Raw genomic sequence first — 14868 nt, 5'->3', positions numbered from 1 at the left:
ATCTCTCGCATTATTGTGGTAAAAATGACAAACAGCCTTGAACTCCCTTTCCAAACTCTTTGGATTCACATATACTATGATACTTTTTAAATTATAACAATATTTCTCACAAGAATGATACTCCTTTCAAGTAAATGAAACTTTTCACAGGTTTTACGATACTTTATAGACCTTTTTCATATTCCCAACTTGGACTCCATTTTTTTAAATTCTGAGCAAAGAGAAATAACCTTCCAACCCAACAAACTGGTTTACTGTCAAATTGGAGCAATGGACAGCAGTGGGCTTCAAATTTGTATATTGGACTTATTGTAGCTACTGTAAGTAATTGATTACTTTTGAATAATTGATTTTAATCCATGTGCATGTAGCTACTTATATTCAAACAGATGAACAGACACCATGATCGCTAAATGCCTCCTGCTTTCAAATTGGAGAGGAAAGTAAAAAGTCAACTCATTTTAATCATTTTTATTCCTTATGACTCTTAAGATTCCTTATTCTTCAATGTTAACCTGTAAAATCTAATCCAGCAGTATGTAACTCCTATAGCACAATAAACTGACGTAAACATTAATGGTAGGAATGGTAGTCTCTTGTCCAGCCCCAGTAATGGATGGACCAGGCTGTTATAGACCTCTAAAGGTATAATACCACATAGATATATTGTCTCTGCTATGGAACATAATGGAAGCTGATTCAATGTCCATGGAATTCTGTAATATTTGAATAAGAGATAAACAATAATTGTGGATTTTTAGATTAGTGTTCCAAACAGAAGGTTTTAAGAGTGTATGTGCTTCCTGCTCTTTTCTGGCAATTTTCCCTACAAACATGTAGAGGTAAATGCTTGGATATGTACCTTTAAATTTCCTCTTATGTGCTAAAATGCCCTTTTTGTCTGGATTACCCTGCCTTTTTCAAAAGCTGTAGTGAACATTATAAATACATGTTTGAAAAAAAAATCATGAATTGGATGTACTTTGAATCCCTTAAAAAAGTATTCAACAAAAAGTACATAGCATAGCTCAAATTTAATGTTCAGTAATTTGTTTTTCTCTCTATCAACTACTACATCTGTTATAGAATGTAAAATTTTATGCGAGATGCAGTTAGACTAAATTTTATTGCTGATAACTGTACCCATTCAAAGGACCACCAGACTAGATATTTTGTTCTATCCAAATAGTTAAACCAGAAACCCAAAATGAATCCTTCAAGGATTTTACTTTCAGACAAAGTTCATTGCTGTAAATGTAAATTATTCAGTGAAATTCATTTTCGGACTTATCATGGTAAGTTAAACAAAGTGTACAAGTATTTTGATGTGAAAGTTATGTTCCTTACCTATAATGATTTCCTAAACTGTGAAATGAATATACTGTATAAAACATTACTATGCAGATTTTAAGGACAGTTTCTAAAAAAAAAAAAAAACAAAACTACAATATAGGAATTCACAAAATGTATAATACACTCTACAGATTTACTACATTCTATACTTAGTGTCACATGCACAAAATTCTGAGGCCTTAACTTCAGTATAGTACATTGTACATTGTTTTTTGGCAATAAACAAGACTTAGATCATATGTAATATTTTTAGTACATAAATTTTCTTTGTTTTTGTCAGAGATGACCCTGAATTAACATACTGGTATTTTAGAATTTTAATATAAAAAATATAGGTCACTTAACTTGATTTTGAGATAATTGAGCCTTATTAAAGCCAATATTTTACTACATTTTATATGGATTCTGTTGGGAATTTTCAATATTTCGCAAACTTCGAAAGAGAAACTAGAAGATAAAACTTCTTTATAACATTTTATAAAGAACACTTAACCGACATTCTTTCATTTTTCAAAGAGAAAGTTGGGGGTCACCAAACTCTTTTTCTTGCAATATTTAAAAAACTGAAATTCCCTATACATTTCCACATAAAGTTTTCCCTCCAATCATCTCCCCAAGAAAGAGGCTTTTTAAAAATAATGTTTTCAATTTTATCATTCTAATGTAAAAAAATCATTTGAAATAATCTAAAAATATTATTTTTACATTATTTCAAACACTATTTGTTAATAGAAAATATATATATATCTGTATGATTTTGCAAGATGACAGAAAGTATGATCTGCGTAATAGGTAGACCCAAGGGTCTGGAAATTCTGACAGCCCATGTTGGCGGCCATTTTATCAAATTTCAGCAGACGTTTGTGTCTTTTACCTGCCTAGATCGAGAATAAACTTCAAAAACCCTTTTTGTAGCTATTTAAAGATAAATATTGGAATTTGTGTTATTCCATCACATACTCTGTCCTACCTTAACAGATTTGACGATAACTACTATCTTCGCACATCCTAAATTTCATTTTAGATGAAAACATTCATTGCACTTACTTGGTTAAGTAGATTTCTTGTTCAGAAAAAAAATACATGGTCATTTTCTTTAAATTCTATTCTGAAGTCAAAGGGAGATAACCCATTTAAAAAAAAAATAGCTTTCATACAATGTCAACCAGTTTCAAACACTTTTATACATATAAAAGATATCTTTATGCCATATCCTTATCTTATAATGGTACATACCTGCTTTTGTAAATATCAGTGGAAACAAAGAATAGTGTGCTACAGTGGATAGAATAAGAAATATCTGAGCATCTTTCTTTTTATCCAAAACTAGTAAACTGAAAAGATAAATTCAGAACGGGAATTTGATACGGAACTTCTGTTTATCAGACTCTGGTTTCATAAAAATCTCATGTGGAGAATTTCCTAAAGTCCTTGAGGTTTTCCTCAATTTTTTTTTGTAATATCCTAACAGATGGAGTGGTGAGGTATTATGTGATTTCCTCCAAAAAGTTGTGTGTTCCTCTGTCTGTCCCCAGACAGTTTCCAGATAATAACTTGAGAACTAATTGATGTATTTGTTGTTGTTTAAAAATGCTGGTTAAGTTAAATTTTCAACAAGATACAAAATGTCATTTTTGAGTAAGGCCGTTTTGAAAATTTTGCCATCCCCCTTTTTCACCATTACATGGTGGAGTATCACTTATGGTAATGTTCCATTGATTCCCTATTTTTGACAATGTTTCACTCACTTCCTAATGTGATGGCTTTTACATACATTAGGCCTACAAAAAAAATTGATGCCTCAAGACACACTGACCCTCCATCAAAACCACCTACCCAAAATTTTTTATTTGTCATTTTGAAAAAAAAAATGAAAAGCCTGCTAACAGTCTCACAGAAAAAAAGAAGAAAATAAAGCCAAAGATATTTTTTCCCAACCTAGATGGAAAACCAAAGAGTTAGAAATACTGGTTGTTTATATTTGGAATCGATTGTAAACACATGTAAGTGTGCTCTTGGCCATGGACTAAGTCTATTATGTTTTAAATTTTTGCAGATTTGGTTTTTATTGTATTCTGAGTTTGGTGTCACACTTATTTCATTTTAAAATTAAAAAAAAAGAAGAAATCCATACCTCCCAAACCTACAAAATTTTAGAGGGGTGAATCGGAAACACAAAATTATTTTTTTTCGGCCTTAACTTCATTTTATAGCATCTTCAGTACTTTTTTCATCTACTGAGGTAAATGAAAGTCTATATACATGTATGTGCATACCTTAAAGGAATGGTAACAATTAGGATAGCCTTCTCATGTACATGCCAACCAAACATGAAAGATCCAAAGGCACACAGAATTAAACATCTCAGAAAACTTTTAGGACCTTTTGGATACCGCCATAAATGTACTAATGATGGCTACAATGGAAATAGAGAACAATTGAATTCACGTACCTTCCTTTATCATGCCAATTATTTATCATATACAGTACCATAGCCGTTACACTCTTAAAGGATATAAATTTCAAACAATTCCACAAATTTTCTTTTGTACAAGAATGTAAAGTCAATGCTTAGTAGAAAACCTTATGAATATTTCAAACCATTTTTTCAGGAGAAATTGTTCCTGTTACAAAAATTGAGTTCTCAATCAGTATTTCAGCAATATGAAATCAGAGATTGAATTTCAGAAATTTTTCCACTAGCTAAATTAAGCAAGTACTGAAAATTTACTCACTAAATTTAAGTTTTTTGGGTTATTTCCGGACTTTACCTATGTGACATATAGAATTCCACTAGCAAATTTTAGCAAGTGCAAATAATTTCTACTAGCAAAATTGAATTTTAACTTGCATTTAGCAAGTATTTCTCCTTAAATTCGATCACTGGAAATGAGTTTTAATTTGAAAAATTCTTGCCAATAGTGCAATGTACATGGTTTATAGACTTTTAAGTCATTTATTTAGATGATGCATTTTTCGTTGACTTTCAAAAAATGAAATGATACCTGTTTTGAAAATACATGACAGTTTCCATAGCAACAGACATGTAATTTGGATACTGATAAAACCACACACCTGTTAACCTTCCCACATTATAGGGGAGACTAAAAAAAAACGAAAAATTTAGAATCTTCCACATAGAAATGTAAGATTTGTGGGAGCATTTTGTTAAAAATTACTATATTTTCTTTAAAAAATACTAAAAATTGAGTTTTAACACCAAAAATTTGCTTTTACAAAAACGTAGTCCACATGAGTCGGTGACAATTGGGAAAATCTCCCACATGAGCTGTTCCAAAGGTTAACAGATATGTAACCAAACCAGTACTGATGAAAGAAATGCTGAGCGATAAAACAATACCAGAATTGATAACATAGTAAGGATCAAGGTGGCAAGTGGTGATATAGAGGGCAGCACTGAATGTTGAAACTCTTGTACTAGACCTCCTGTCATGACAGCAGAACTAGAATTGGTTACACTGATCAAATTTAATTTTTTACCTACAAAAGAAAACTAACTTGCATAAACAGTAGTTTTAAGTATAGCATCTCTTTGTTATGTCATAACTCATTACACAATGAAATGCCTGATGATGATTGGGGTTTTTTGCAGTCTTGACTATCCTTACGTATCTCGCACAACGGCCCCTTATGGGGATTCTGTTAGTAAATGTCTGTTAGTAGTTGGAGGTAGCAGAGCCCAGCCTTCGGGATACCCGACTGAAGAACTCAGTCAGAGTATGTCCTACTAGCAGCTGGGCTGCTCTGTTGACACTCTGGCCTACTCCCAGACCCCATGTGGGTCCGAGAGCGTTTCCCCACTCCAACTGTTTGGGAGTACGTCAACATGAAAAGTGATGAAATGCCTGTAATTAAGGAGACTAAATATATCACAACATGCACCATCAGGGACAAAGTTGGCCTTCCCTGAAATGACAATCACCTGATGAACTTCCTTAGGTAATTGTGAAGAATGCAGTAAAGCCATGTTTACATTGTTATCCTGATTTTTTTCTGTGTATTTCTTACTTTTTATTGGCAATACCCACAATGCTGTTTCCATACACTAACCTACCTATTTCAATCTTCACTAACTTTAAAATTTGGAGTGATAACAAATACAATTTGAACTATCAAGTAGTACTCCAGGTAAGGATCATGCAAAAAGTGATTCATGATTGGAAAGCCTGCATATTTTTATTTTTAACATTTTGTTTAAAATGTTATTGCTAACAAAAATTAACATTTGGCTTCTCATACAACACGTGCTCTTAGGAGATAAAAATCATATAGAATGTACAATTGAATTCAAAATTAAGGGAGATAACTCTGTAAATGACACTAAAATACAATATAAACTATTGGTTTTTTTTATGTGGATTATCTCCTAAAAGCATACCGATTTGAATGAATATACATTTCACCACATAGACATATTAAGCAACTTAGTACCAAAGATAAAAATATGTAGTTTTTTTTTTTAGGTGTATCACATTTTACAGAATTTGCCATGATTCTTACAAAGCCTGCTACTTAATACTGTGAATAAGTTCACATAGAGAATACCACCACTTCAAATAGTCTGAAATGTTAAACACTTCACTTGGAATCTCCTTTTTGGAGGAAACGGACCATAATTATATTTCTCAATGCACATCTGCATATGATGCCTAATCTTCCTTTAATTTTCATCTAAATCCATTGAACATGCATGTATAAATACCATCAATCAGGTTTAATTTGTATGGAAATATGCTAATGATAATTGGGTCTCTGTGTATTGTGGACAGGTATTCAATTTTCACTGATGAAATACTTACAGACAACTGATGCAGCTTTGTCAACTACATTGTACAGTGCATAGAAGTTAGGAGCCCAGTAGGCATGGCACAGTCCTCTCTTGAAGGGAAATAATCTGGATAAAACCTGGGGTAACTGCCCCTGCAATGAAAAATACCTTGTTAATTCATGCTTAAAGAATAACCTCAAACAATCCCCCATACTTGGAAGCTGAACTTTTTCAGAAATAAAAAATCACATTCTTACAGACAATAACAGAGAACAAATTGCCATTTCTATAATTGAAGTACTGTAAATCAACTTATTTTCCCAGAGTTGCACAAAATCATTTCAATTTTACTGTTTTTCATATTTGTGATCTACGTTGCCTATTATTTATTCTATATTAAAAGGACTTATTAACAGTGATTTATTTTTGTGATTTTTTTCTTGCTGGACAAATCAGCAAAAATGAGTTGATTTACAGTATTATGTTATGCTATACTTCATACAAAAAGCACAAATTTCTATTGAATAAGCAATACGTGTTATTTTGGTCTATTCCTTCCTAACTCCGCCCCTAAAAAATAATTGGTGGTTACAATATACCACTCTCATCAATATAACTCCCAATTACACTAGAGTTTCTTAAAGGTTATGCACATGTGCACGAAAGTGTGATGTATTAAAAAGGGTATTCAGTATAATATAACACATATTGCCTGCAGCAGAGGGTGATTCACAGAGTAACACACTCAAAATATATACATGTATTACCCTCGACTATGTCTCAGGGCACATATCTACCTCATGTGTTATTTCTGGGTATCACCCTCTACTGCAGGAAATAAGTGTATAGTAACAATAAAACATGTTCAATATACTTACCATGAATATAAAAGGACCAAATGAAAGACAGAATACAGATACAACAATTATTCCAAGCTTTACAAGTCTGCTGAAGGAAAATGTTCTCAACGAAACACCTGAAATAAGAGAGGCTTAAAATGTTAATATTAGCAAGTTAGCCATTGAATTAACATCTTTAGTTTCTCTTTCTTCTTTCAGTAACCACAGAATTGACTTTTTCTGAGCAGCTTAGAGGGTGTTTCTAAAAAAGCAGGATGTATACCCTACTAGTGCTACTGGTCCATGCTCCCAGTTTTTAGTGGAGTCTGAGTTGATCATTTACCTTTGTTTCTTTGTATGTATTATTTTGGTTATTTTATGTTCTTTGTTGTGTGTGTCTGTTTTCCATGTCTGGTCTTTGTCCCTGTATTTCTTTCTTTTGGTTTGCATTTGAATCTTAGTTCCCTTGAGTACTCTTTCAAACAATATCCATTATTATTGTTGTGTAAATAGCAGGTTATTTAAAACACAACAATTTATCATAAACCCATGTATGTTGGAGAATGGACCCCATGCAGAGGGGAAAAGAACAAGAGGCTCCCAGGAGCCTGAATCGCCCACCAGGTTAAAGTTTGTCTTTCAAGGGCAGTAAATTTAACAAGGAGTTGTCCAACAATTCTGACTCAAGAAGACTTTGGTAGGACTATCATAAGGATCATTTCAGTGATAGAAAGTGTCTTTCTTTTATAGTTTTAAAGATATGGGCTGAAAACTGTAAAAAAAACCTGTCTGGCTGTCATTTTTCATCTTTTAAGGGCAATAACTCTTACAGGAGTCACCTGACAACTTTGATCCCTGACAACTATTGAAGGCCTTATAATAAGGGTCATTTCAGCTATAGAAATAATTTTGCTAAACCTAACGGTTTTGGACATACTTGTGAAAAACTATTGTCTGACCCCTTTGTTCTATTTTTAGTAACAGCAGCTATGTTTTTCGACGGATCAAAAATCCCCACATCAGTTCTATGCAGGATACCCCAAGGTACATTCATACCAAGTTTGGTTTCAATTGGTCAAGTAGTGTCAGAGGAGAAGATTTTGGAAAGAAATAACATTAAAAATAGCAAAAATCATTGAAAAAGGGCAATAACTCCAACATGGCTTAGGTCTCACTAACCACTTCCGGGTCAAATGGCCACCCCCCTATGTAGTACCAAAAACACACTGAACTTAGACATATGCATTGTAAGTGCATTATTTGTGTGTATTATGATTAAAAGTAGTCAAAATAAAGCTGAGAATGTGTACTTTAAAATCATATATGTAATTAACTACAAAAGTGTATGAATATTGTTTACATCTTTGAGTAATTTGCCTCCATGCTGTCAGTTAGCAGAACAGGTAAAAATGTGGATTTTCAGTATTATTTATTCAAGTAAATTTTGTGAAGAATTTCTACTATCATCGTACCATTAGCATAATGATTTTGGAAGCCTTATTTTCCAAGCTTCGCAACGGTATGCAGCTTTAAGATGTCATTTGTCCTGGGAATTCACAGTGAGACTTTGAAAATTACTTTTTTAACATGTAAAGTAATGGAAACGTTAGAAGTGGTTAGTGAGACCTTAATGGATTACAACCAAAATTTGGCTAAACCTAACGGTTTTGGAGATATATGCAAAAAAGTACTGTCTGACCCCTATGTTCTATTTTCAGTAATGGTGGCCATGTTTTTTGACGAATCATAAATCCCCACATCAGTTCTATGCAGGATATCCAAAGAAACATTCATACCAAGTTTAGTTCTAATTAGTCAAGTAGTTTAAGAGAAAAAGAGTTTTGTATAATTGTTAACGACGACGACAGACGCCAAGTGATGGCAATAGCTCACATGGCCTTTGGCCAGGTGAGCTCAAAAGAGGATAATCCAAATATACATGAAGGATAACTATAGAAGGAAAAAGGAAAGATCTTTTTTTTCAATCATGGACTGAAGTAACCATAGTAGTAATAGAAAGGACTTGCAAATGGCTTGATTCTTCTGAAAGAGAGATGAAAATAAGTTACGTACGAAATACATATGTGAAACCTTTCTGCACAGTAAGATAGTCTGAACCAAAAATTCAATTGTCAAAGTATGAAAATAAACACACTTGAACACATTATACACCCTGCACTCTATGTTCAGTGCTTAAAGTCCAAATTCCTAACTATAAAATAACTATAAGCATGTACTCTGTTATATGTTGTTCTTAAATACAAACCCGAAGGTTGAAAACAGTACCATCTGAGAAGGTATACAAAGTAAGCTGGTGCTATGTACATAAATATATGTTTAAAATTCAGTAAAACTGCAAACCATAGGGCACCTTCCAGTACTTTATTCTGAAAAAGAAAAAAAGAAATATACCAGTAATTAATGTTTTCATTCTCAGTTACCTAGCAGTAGAAAAAATGATGATATGTAACTGAAGTAAGTCTGGATTTCACTTATCACTCTTTCTTTGTTGTCTTATACTTACTATTTTCTTTATATTCAAAACCCTATTATACATACGTACTAGTGCCGATACTACGATTTATGTTCAATAAACATTTTAACTTTTTTATTTGCATCAAATCTATGAGTAAAGTTAACTACATGTAATTAAAATACATACCTCATACAACTTAGTAATTGAAAGAACAAGCAATCCAAATAAAAATCCATTGTACTGAAAATGTATATCTGATTGAAGTCAAAGAATATGATACATAGGTACAAACTGAATTTGTTTACATATGAATAAGGATTATCAAAATATTATTAAAACAATGATTTAAATCTTGCAATTTTCAAATATTTGATTATATAAAAGCAAATCAATATTATAAATCAATGTTTGTTGACATATGAAGACGAAAACATGTATGCATGTATCATTATAACTAAATAATAAAACACACTGATAAGCTTTACATCATAAAAACATGAAATTGTCAAGATTGTTTGCAATGACAAGTGTCATCTAAGATATGTGCAGCACAGAGTAAATGGAATCCCATTAATTTTTTATCTCAAATGTAGCATTAAAATCATCAAAAAGAACAGGAATTTTTCTATGTCAAAAGTGAATGACTCAGAAAATATATTTCTCTTACAAATCAATGAAATAATGAACTTATTGAAAAGTTATTTCCCTTTACTTTAAAGTTTCTAATGCTTTCCATGTAATTTATTTCATCCTCATCGTTAGGTAAATCACAAAACAATATTCACTTTTGGGAAAATATTAGTAAGTTGCTCTCAAAATGATGAACAATTCATGGAAACAAAATTAGGCATTTGTTACCCATTGCCTTGGTCTTTCACAGACATTCTGTAAAGGAGGTAGACCTAGGGACGTAGAGTAAAGGACGTAACTCTTGAAATCAGTGATATGTTTGTATCATATTCAATTTCACCAAAGCCTATCAAGCTTTCATTTGAAACTGAATCAAATCAATCAAAGTTACTTCGATGGTTACATGCGATTGATGTCAAAAGCTGAATACAAACAGTCCAATGATTTGTAAGAGTTGTGTCCCTTACCCTAGGTCTACCTCCTTAAATTGTGAATCATGAGTGTAAGTATTTGTTGTGTTTAATAAACAACAGCAATATTTTTAGGTTAAGGATACGATCCACCAACAAAAGACCAGCATTACATACTAACAACAGAAACAGTACCATTGGTGGGGAGCTGAAAATATCCTTTCTCTTATCTTCTTTACTCCTAATAGCACAAAATCTAGGGGAAAAGTACAGAGAGCTATCACCTTATTAATTAATTCACCAAATCACCATTCTTACAGAGAAAGAAATATGGACAAAGAACCATTTGTCAAGATTTTTTTCCCAATCTTATTTTAAAGTTGTATTCTTTTGGACTGGACTAGGTTCATTTTATTTAAAATTAATTTTTTTTTAAATACCAATTATTTAATTTTTTTTTAGTTCACATAAAAAAAGATAGACTTGTTAACAGGAAGTAAAACAAGCTACGGCATCTTTTTATGATTTAAAAGTTTATGTTTACAAACAGCAGCTATTTGTGTCAACTGAAAAAAGGCTCAGAATTGCAACAAAATACCAACTCTTTGACTGCATAGATGAACAAGAAATCCGTAACTATGACAGACAGTCTTTGAAACAACACTGTGGCATCAGATCTATAATCAACATTCTTAATTCTTAACATTTCTTTGTCAAAATATTGAGCAACATGTGACATTGCCCATTCAAACCAGGCAAACAAAGGAGGGTAATCCAATGTCCATTGAGATGTTGCCTGAAATAAAAATGAAAGGATTGCTACAATGTAGAAAAGAGTATGGTTAATGACATTTCGGTATAGTTTTTTTTAAAGACTATTTACATATAACTTAAAATAATTCTTTGGTTCTTCATTATATAGAAAATATTTCCCTTAAAGACAGGAAAATGAATACAAATCTCCTGGAAAATATTTTTTTCCATCCATGACAAGGATAAAAATGTATAAGAACTTCTTTGAGGTTAATACAGAACTTGCTTAATATGAGTTGAGTACTTACCTCATAATACCATTGATTAATTGGTAAACTAAAAGTTATAGCCAACCAGTTTCTGTGCACATCAAAATCTGTTGATTTGCTGAAAAAATAAAATTGAACAATATTAGTTTCCCACTCAATTCTTATTTAAATACAAATACAGGAAGACATGTACTACACTCTCTTTAATCAAGTTATCTGGTATATAATTTGACTTTGGGGTTCACCTTTACTTTCTACTCAAATTGCAACTTATTTTGCTTTGCACCACCACTTGTCTTAACCAATGTGATATGTGAGACTATCTATTAACACCACACGCTTGTATTTAAAACTCGATCACTTCTGAATCACACACATCATTTCTGTCAGAACCATTTTGAGCCATTTATTTTCATAATCCTTACCTATAGAACATCTTAATTAAAAGGGAGCTACTGTAAGTGATTGCAGAGTTGAATAATGGTACAATGAAAATTAAGGACCTGATATAATAAGGATCAAATGAATTTCTGAAAGTTGGCAGAAAAGAAATTTCTGATGAGTGAATTCACTCCATCTCCTGCGATTCCAATTTATGGCATCACTATGAAACATATGGGTCAGATTAAGATTTGATCCTTTCATTCATAGTTTTAGTAATGCATTACATGTTACTATTGTAGCCCCAAAGCTTACACTGAAGCACAAGTCAAATTTAGAAAAAAAAAAGTGTTGATAACTTTAATATTTCATAAACAACAAACATTGTCATATTACAAGTCCTATGGATTCCGAGTGACATTTGCTGACAGCAATATTTGCTTAAACAATATGTGAGTAAGACAAAAACTCTTTCCTCTTTCCCCTGTTCATTTCGACTGGTTGTCTGTGCTTGGAGCTAACAGATATTAAATTGGGAACTTCTTAGTGTATCAGAGTGATTATTTTGTATGTTAGAAACTAGCTCAATAGCTACACAAATCCAGTGTGTTTTTTAGTTGGGCGCCAAATGTAATGGAACAGCATGATATGACCCATAAAATTATACTCTGCCACTGAGAATCAAACCCCAGACCACTCTATGACAAGCCAGCAACAAACCAGTTGGGCTAAAGAATTTATCATTTAGTCAATTAACTGGCAATTAAAATCTCACTACATGCTACACACAGGTAGGCAGTCCTGTCACAAAAGTCTAAAATTCATATTAGTGTTATGCAGTGCAAAATGGAATTGATTTGCTTGAACAAATTGCCATTTCTTCAAATTTAACTAAATTAAGATATGGTCCGAATACAAATACTAATACGACACTTTATTTAGATTGGGTACGGATAATGACTACAGCATAAGCTCTGGTGAGCTTTTAATCAAATGAACATATATATATATATATATATATATACACAAGACATGCAAAGCGTAGAGACTGCACATAGACATACAATTATAAACAGGCGTGCATCGCTTAAGTTAAAAGCAACTGAACTGAAAATTACGAACACATACAAACATAACCTACACAAAACCTTTGTATGTGCTCTTAATTTGCTGTTCTTTTACTTTGTCCAGCTGAATGGATCTTGAATTAAGCATGCAAGTCTATAGATTAATGCAATTTGCTACTGTAAGTAGGGGGAGGCAACTCTAGGTATTTAACTAAAAACCTTGATTTTATCGTAAGTAGTAGGTTTAATTAGACATAAGTAAACTATATCCATTGGAAAGTACTTTGATTAATTAATTTATTATCAAAATAGCGTTTATCTTACTATGCCGGTAGTAATAACAACTTAAAACAGCTGATTGTGCCGGCTACCTTAACCCACGTCTCCATTTTAACTCAATGTCATTCGAGCGTTTGTAAAAGCTCGAAAGGGTAAGTCATCCCAAAAATAGGTTGGACCTTTCTCGGACTATAGTCTTTTTATTCTCATTTCAAGTGAAAAATTCTTCTTTGTTCATAATATTTTACATATGTTTAAGGCTAAAAACCACTAATTCCACTTTCCATAGGCTTCTATGCTAATTTCACAATATTCAATGGCTTCTCTGGACTTTACCTTAACTTTAACCTGCAGAGGACTATATATCAGCATGATTCTACATATGTCAGCTCACAATCCTCAGAATGGCATGTGGGGTTAGCAGACTTGCAGTGCAGTACTGGTCACCGGAAGTGAAGGGTCTATAAATAGCATGGGAAATCCCAGTGTTTTCACAAGATAGGGGTATATTTAAAAATCATTATGGAGATTAGGCTTCACATCACAAGAAGCAAAATGCACCTATAAAATGTACAGAAATGTTTTTCCTTTCAGAAACTGTTTCAATTTTTTAAATCAGATGAGAACTTTTTTCACAGCACTATGAGGAACAGGGGTAATTTCTGCGTAGGACTATTTTTGCGTACGTTCCAAATGCTCATTGGTTGAATTGGTGGTCTGTAACCTTAATCTGAAGAAATAATACCGCTCTGGACTTATTTATTCATTTAGCTTTTAGGGAGCAACCATTTGATTTCCTATCAAATTTTGTTACTCCTGGATTTTTTTGGATAATTTCTGACCCGACTTTTCAGTTTTTACTACAGCCTACCTTGAATTCTTTTTAACCGTGCAGCCTCCTCTTGACTTTTTATTTCAAATTTGACCCAAGCCCCCCTAAAAATGAAATGTTTGCTCCCTTTGCTCCCTTACAGGCACAGGTACTTGTCTCAGAAAGAAAACTTGCATATGGCATGTGCTTACAATATCAGATGTAACAATAGCACCTCATCTCTGTGGTTGTTGAGATTGATACCTTCATTGAATCAAGATTTTCAAATAAAAAGCTTCACAGCTTGATACAACAGCAGATGTTGAACCCAGAGCAGTAGGGGCTATGCCATGCAAACTAGATACAACTTTCAGTTTTGATTAGGTTTACAGAGCTATCAAGGGTAAGATAGGGGATCTGGAGGCATAGACCCCAAAAGCTTTAGATTTTTCAATTTTCAAAGTATTTTAATGGCTTTTTAGCTCTATTTTTAACTAAAATGGAAGCTTCAGCAGAATATCCAGTCCCATATTTTTCAAAGCTGGTTTTGTTATGAAATAGTAGACACCAAATGTAAAATAACATTTAGGACAAGCCTAAATGAACTTAGTTTCAGGTTCAAACAGGGAAAATGATTTTTTTATTTTTGGGAGAAAAAATCTGAAAATTGGAAGTAGTACAACAGCAAAGGTGAGAGAGTGATTTGGTGCTTGAAAAGGTGAGAGTGTGATTTGGTGCTTGAAAGCTCGAGACTTGACAGGTATGAATCTTATTACATATTTGACACAGGATACAAGATTGACCAAAGTTG

The 14868-nt window shown here is 32.7% G+C and overlaps 1 protein-coding gene across 1 annotated transcript; it reads right to left on the bottom strand.

Moving 5' to 3' along the window:
* Positions 1-471: 471 nt before the first annotated feature.
* Positions 472-13389, bottom strand: LOC148610432 (dolichyl pyrophosphate Glc1Man9GlcNAc2 alpha-1,3-glucosyltransferase-like). Its single transcript, XM_088543268.1, is given in 14 exon segments — positions 472-489; positions 491-716; positions 1348-1420; positions 2590-2687; positions 3630-3769; positions 4715-4854; positions 6174-6294; positions 7021-7118; positions 9248-9368; positions 9644-9711; positions 10644-10753; positions 11100-11293; positions 11559-11637; positions 13292-13389. Coding segments are annotated over 14 exon segments (1551 nt in total). The 5' UTR covers positions 13357-13389.
* Between the last annotated feature and the right edge of the window lie 1479 nt (positions 13390-14868).

This window comes from Perna viridis, chromosome 8 (genome assembly GCF_037379345.1).
Source record: "Perna viridis isolate PV_CMFRI_1.1 ecotype Kerala chromosome 8, ASM3737934v1, whole genome shotgun sequence".
Classification (NCBI taxonomy): Eukaryota; Metazoa; Mollusca; class Bivalvia; order Mytilida; family Mytilidae; genus Perna; species Perna viridis.
The sequence above is the reverse complement of the archived record's forward strand: the minus strand, read 5'-3'. Positions and strand labels throughout refer to the sequence as shown.